Source organism: Nestor notabilis, unplaced genomic scaffold (genome assembly GCF_000696875.1).
Source record: "Nestor notabilis isolate BGI_N333 unplaced genomic scaffold, ASM69687v1 scaffold20905, whole genome shotgun sequence".
In the NCBI taxonomy this organism is placed as follows: domain Eukaryota; kingdom Metazoa; phylum Chordata; class Aves; order Psittaciformes; family Psittacidae; genus Nestor; species Nestor notabilis.
Genome location: NW_009930027.1, coordinates 48,806 through 54,844, shown reverse-complemented (window position 1 = coordinate 54,844; position 6,039 = coordinate 48,806). Strand labels below are relative to the sequence as shown.

At 46.8% G+C, this 6,039-nt stretch overlaps 1 protein-coding gene across 1 annotated transcript in view; it reads left to right on the top strand.

The window, feature by feature from the left end:
• Positions 1 to 372: 372 nt before the first annotated feature.
• Positions 373 to 6,039, top strand: part of LOC104406308 (ribonuclease inhibitor-like) — a 9,512-nt gene continuing 3,845 nt past the window's right edge. The window contains exons 1-5 of the mRNA XM_010015248.1: positions 373 to 474; positions 1,778 to 1,948; positions 3,686 to 3,856; positions 4,541 to 4,711; positions 5,531 to 5,701. Coding sequence (XP_010013550.1) covers positions 389 to 474; positions 1,778 to 1,948; positions 3,686 to 3,856; positions 4,541 to 4,711; positions 5,531 to 5,701 — 770 coding nt within the window. The 5' untranslated portion in view covers positions 373 to 388. The remainder of the gene's footprint in view (positions 475 to 1,777; positions 1,949 to 3,685; positions 3,857 to 4,540; positions 4,712 to 5,530; positions 5,702 to 6,039) is intronic.

The following is a 6,039-nucleotide window of genomic DNA, read 5'->3' as shown; positions in this document are numbered from 1 at the left end:
TGGCTCAGTACTGTAATAGTGAATGAGAAGCACCACTGCCTCTAAAAAGCTCACTCTGGTTAAGCTCCCTTGGAGAGCGAAGGGGAATATCTTAATCTTACACCACCAGCCTTCAGGTAATAAGATGTTGCCATATTTCTCCAGGATCTGTGTGCTTTTTGCCTCTTGGGGAAAGGCCTTGCTGACTCCCAGATAAAACAACTCCAGTGCTGCTGGCTCCTACTAGTGCTTGCAGCTTGTACTGGAAAAACACAATCTGTCCTTTTTATGCAGTGTAGCTCATGGCTGAGAGCTGGGGGATTGAAGAGTATTGATGCTTCTCAGTCAATGAAAAATAAGCTTTGATTTTTTTTTTTATTTATTTTCAGGTCTTATCTCAGCTGTCAAAATGGAGCTTGACATCCAGTGTGAGGAGATGAGCCCATCTAGATGGGCTGAACTTCTGTCCACAATGAAATCCTGCAAAACCATCAGGTAGTAACTAGTCACATATTTTCTCTTCTACGAAATACTGTGTTTCTCTCCTGTTTTCTTCAGCTGCAGAACTGTTGACCAGTGACTTAGAAATTGCACAGTAACAGGAATTATTCTTCCTATTTTCATCCTGAAAGTTAATTTAAATGTGGGTGGAACCACCCTTTTGCAAAGTTTTTCAACTACAGAAAAGTATCCTCTGGTATGAAGTAATGCTGCCCTTGTTCTAATGCATGCTGAGAACTCAGCCAGGTAATGTGGTTATCCAGGTATTTGACAACCATTTGTAATTCTGTCTTTCACTTTCTTCCTTTCCCTCTCTGTGGGAAGACATCTTTCTGTGCTCATTAGGTTACACACTCTGGGCTGCAGGTCAGGTGTTGTCAAGTAACTGTTAATAGTCACGCACAAGCCACAGCTTTTAATTCTTCACTTGGCCTTCAAAAGTATTGGCAGGAATTGTTAACTGGTGTTGAACATGATGCCATAGGGAGGTAAGTCTTCGTGCCAGAGGGAGGGAAGGAGAGTTCTACTAGAGCCTCAGTTTTCATAGTGTTGTCTAAGGAGAAGTGACTGGGCAACTCTTGGTAGTCCTGGCTGTGGCTGTCCCTGGGGCTGTAGGATTCTTCATCACACCTTCCTTTTGCCCCAAGTCTTTCCTGTCTCCCTGTACACTGCCCCGGCTTTCCTGAGCTCCCAATCCTTTCCTTGGCTCTCCTTTCAATTCAACTCATCCCTGTCAGTTTAGCAACAACTAGGAAAATGCTGATGTCCAGTGGGAGGAGCCACTGCCACACTGCAAACTCACAGTCTGTGCACTAAAAGACACTGGCTGGTGTAGCTCACCTACATGAGACCAAACTGCCGATGGGTGTCTCTGGGGCTGGCTGAAGACCCAGGTTGGCTGGTCTCAGGGCACAACTAGTCTGACAACTTATAAGCTGGCCTCTGGGTAGAGGCTTCAGACACCAGGTAGGTTGTTGCTATCAGTGCTTAAATGAAGGTGCATCCTCCAGATGAAGCCTTGCCAGTGGGAATGACTTGCATCATGTGCCCTCTTCTGCACAGCACAGAGGTCTGTGGCTTGGGGAACTGCTGCCCAGTCCCTGCTGTACTGCAGCCCTGCAGAGAGAGCGCATCTCGGTTTGGGCCATGCATCACCCAATGGGCCATGCACATACTTATGGAGGTATCCAGGGACTGCAGAGGAGTAAATTCCTCACTTTGCTTTCACAGACTGTGCTCCAGCCAGGGAGAACAGAGCAACCCTGAGGACTAAAATGCTCCTTTCCTTCTCTTTCAGGTTGGATGACTGCAATCTCTCCAGCAACAATTGTGAGGATCTCTCCTCCATCATCAGTACAAATCCATCCCTTGCAGAGCTGAAGCTGAACAACAATGAGCTGGGAGATGAAGGCATTGAATACCTGTGTAAAGGGTTGCTGATGCCAAGCTGTAGCCTTCAGAAGTTATGGTAAAGCCCTGCAGATTGTTTTGCTCTAACATGCTTGCAGTCTGCTGCAGGTGAAGTAATGAAGCAAACTAGTATGTGATGGTAGTAAGAGCCATGCCAATGCGCCTCAGCAGTTACCTAGGTCAGATGGTTGGAAATACGCAGGTGTTTTTATGTAAGCGATATGTTTACTGGAAGACTCCAGACCATCAGTATGTCTTCCTTTGTCTTCCAGCACCAAAAGAAAGATAGGTAGGGTTTTCCCAGCCAAGTGAAGGCTTTCTGGAGGCTTTGTTTTAGAAGAGGCAGATCTTCCCTAGGCCTAGGAATGGTTTATCTGTTTAGGCCAGTTTACACAAAAGGATGAACACAGAGGGGTCAACTGCCATTAGCACATACCTGACATTTTCAAAAATGCATTTTTCGGAGGCTTTTCTGCCAGTTGCATACACAGTGTTTAGCATCTGGTCCAGTTTGCTTGCTCCTTTCTCTAGGAGCTGAGCAAAAGGATGTTCTTGTGAGCCTTGGCATTTCAAAAGCTGTCAGTCTCTCTGTTCTGTACCAGACTGGCTCTCAGTTGGGCAGGGCCAGCTTGGTTTAAGACAGCATGTTTTGCAGAGGGACCAGCACCACATTGTAGCATTAGTGGGCTTTCCTCAGCAACCATGGTGCGGGAGCTTTAGTCAAAGCCAGTGGTTGCTGCCCCTGCTCCTCAGTGACACTCAAATTGATGCTTCCTTCTCTGTTCATACCTCCTCTGCAGCATACTGGAGTCCTCTAGATCCTGAGGTGGGCCTAGGATCTTCATGGCACTATCCTGTAAAAATAATTTGCCTTTTAGGTCTGATATGCCTGCTTCAGAGTCCCTGTGCCCCAACGATGAGGACTGACTGGCAAATAGAGGGGAAGTTGACAGTGAAGGTAGTCAAACTGCAACTTTCTGATGGGCCTTCAAGAAATAACCATGATCTTCTCTGCTGGGAGACTAGCACAAGTAATTTTTCAGACAGTTTGTCCTAAGCTTCAGACTTCTCCAGATGCTCAAGTAACAGCCTGGATTAGGCTGTTTCAGTTCTGTAGAAACATAGTTGTCCTTTTTTGGGGTTCTGGTAAGATGGCTTAAGGAATGAAAGAGCAACCATACCCAAGTCAAATTTAGTACTACATGCAGAACTCCTCTCCATTGCCATAAAGTCTTGTCTGATAACTCTAAACAGCCCATAGCAATACCAGTGTGGTTCCTATGTTACTACTCCCAGCCTGAGTGCTGAAGGATCAGCTTCATAGATCCTTCTTGTAGTATAACATTAAAATTCTAATGATACCCAGATTTAAGCCAAGTTGGACGAGATTTTTACTTTTAGCTACTCTGGATCGTATTTCCAGATGTGACAAGAAATTATAAGATGCCATTGTCCTCTTTCTGGGCTAAGCCTCATGATGATTAAAATGCGTCTATAAAGCAATTGCAGTGCTACTTAATGTAGGGTGGATCCTTCTTCTGCTAGAGATGCTATATGAGTAATTACACTGAAGGAAGCATGGGAGCTACAGGTATAATAATAGCTGATCAAATATTTTGGCACATCTGTAAATCAGCAGTACTAACCTGGACATGGTGCCTTTCTAGAGGATTAGGCACCCTCAGTGCCATGGAGTCCTTCCCAGGCTCAAACCTCAGCACATGCACCTCTCTGAGAAGAGCCTCCATAATTCCAGGAGTGCATTTCCCTCACCTTGGTTGCTTCTCTCCTTCAGGCTGCAAAACTGCAATCTGACCAGTGCCAGCTGTGAGACGCTCCGCTCCGTCCTCAGCGCACAGCCGTCCCTGACAGAGCTGCACGTAGGTGATAACAAACTGGGGACTGCTGGAGTGAAGGTGCTGTGTCAAGGGATGATGAACCCCAACTGTAAGCTGCAGAAGCTGCAGTAAGTAGTCACTGGGTTTTTTTGATCATCAGACAGATCATGTTTGTCTTTCCCTTGAGACAAGCAGGAGTTTTGTTGCCAGATCTGGATTTCTTCCTGTTTTGTCTGAAATTGTGTAATGTTTGTTCGTGCTGGTAGGTCTTGCGGGTTTGTAAGAGCTGAGTGTCTATTCCCATAGGCTTTGTTTAGCACTCCTGGCAGTGGTGACTGTTCATACAGGACCTCTCAGACACCCAGGGAAGGTCTGGTTCTGCTGCACTTGGTCTTTGTTTTATGTCTGAGCCGGATCCAGGCCTATTTGCAGCCCCCAGCTCTTCCTGGGAAGGCTTGGTGGGGATGTGTGGGGAAGGCTATGTGATGTGTTGCAATGAAAAACTCAGTCGTGCATTCCAAGGCAGCCTGTGCATTGGTGTAGCAGACGACTACTGTAAAAATGGGGCAGTTAATTAGTCTTGCTAGGGTCCCTGGGGTCTAGTTTAGGAATTAATGCTTCCTGAAATGAACAGGGAGGTGCTGTTAAAAACTCATTACGGTTACCTCTGTTTCCACGTGTTGCCTGTTCTCCACTCATGGTGGCATGTTTCCTGCCCTGGCTAACAAACACTTTGCCCAGCTGGTGCCTTGTGGGTAGCAGGACATGGTGAAGATGGTTGTTTTACCTCCGGACTTCTTTTCTTCTTGCAGGCTGGAGTATTGTGAACTCACAGCTGATATTGTGGAAGCTCTCAATGCCGCTCTGCAAAGCAAGCCCACCCTGAAGGACCTCACCCTGAGTAACAACACACTGGGAGATACAGCAGTAAAGCAGCTGTGCCAGGGCCTGGTGGAGGCAAGCTGCAACCTAGAGTTACTACAGTAAGGAAAAGCTGGCCGTCTCTACCTGCAACTAGTCCTGCTGCTAGTCCTACCTCCCCTAAGACAGGAAAAATTATTGTCAGGAATGCTTGAAATTCAGGGCAATTTTTTTGCTGGCTCAGGTTTCTGTAGTTGGAAACTGGAAGCAAATGTCTGGGGCTTTCATTTTGGGTATTTTTTGTCCTTTTTGTATGTAGCATGGGATTCTGAGCTTACTCTTATGCCTGTTGGCACAGTGTGAGCATGTACCCCAGGTTAAACCTGCAATTACAAGGGGTGACTGTTAGTATCTCAGAGCAGAGGAGCAATCGCCCTCAGTGGCTCCAGTTCTTACCCCTGAATTACCAGCCAGCTGAGTATATATATTCAGCTCCCCTTTTTGCTTCAAGACAGAGATGCTGGGTTTGGCCTCGTATCTAGGTTAAAGCCCCTGAGGGGGTTTAGGGGAGAAGCATGATTAATTTTATCTCATCCCTGTGCTTCAGCAGGGGTTGGGAGCCATGTACGCACTGCGTGATACAGCCAAAGTTCATCTTAAAAAGGACAATGAATACAAAGGGCAGTCTGGCGAAACTGATCCTTGCATTAATGGATGTGAATGGGTGAATCAAAGTGCCCTGCAGCCTCGTGGGGTGCAGGAATGGTGTGTTGCCTCACTCAGACCCCATCTAGGATACCTGTATCTGAGTCTTGCAGGGTCTAGCAGTGTCCAGCAAGGAACCAGGCCATAGACCCTCTTCGTTCTGAACTGGGAGTGTTCGGGTGTATCTAACACTGTGGGTCTGGAGCAGCAATTCCAACTGTCCTTTTTTCGTGCAGCCTGGAGAACTGTGGCATAACCAGCAATAGCTGTCGGGAGATCAGCGCTGTTCTCAGTAGCAAGTCATCACTGATAGATCTCTCTGTGGGGGATAACAAGATCGGGGACTCCGGTCTGGCTCTGCTCTGCCAAGGACTGATGCATCCTAACTGCAGAATCCAGAAGCTATGGTAAGGATAGGCAGAGGTTACTGAAATCCCTCTTGCGGCCTCTGAGCGACCTACATAGTGCGCCTGGTTTGCTCCTCAGCAGAAAGTTTCTCAATTACACCCCCTGGTGAAACAAGAGTGTCTCTACTGCAAATTAGTTCTCAAAATTGGGTGGAGGACAACATGTAAGAGCAGATCTGCACTGGAATCCCTTGGAACAAACTCTGAGGAGAGGGTGAATTGAAATTGGTGATGGCGTTGTCTTGGCTTCCTGTCGAGTTATCTGTCTGCTAGAATTGCATGTCCCTATTTCTTTCTTGTGAGCTTTTGGTGCAACAGATAGAACGTAAAGAGAAAAC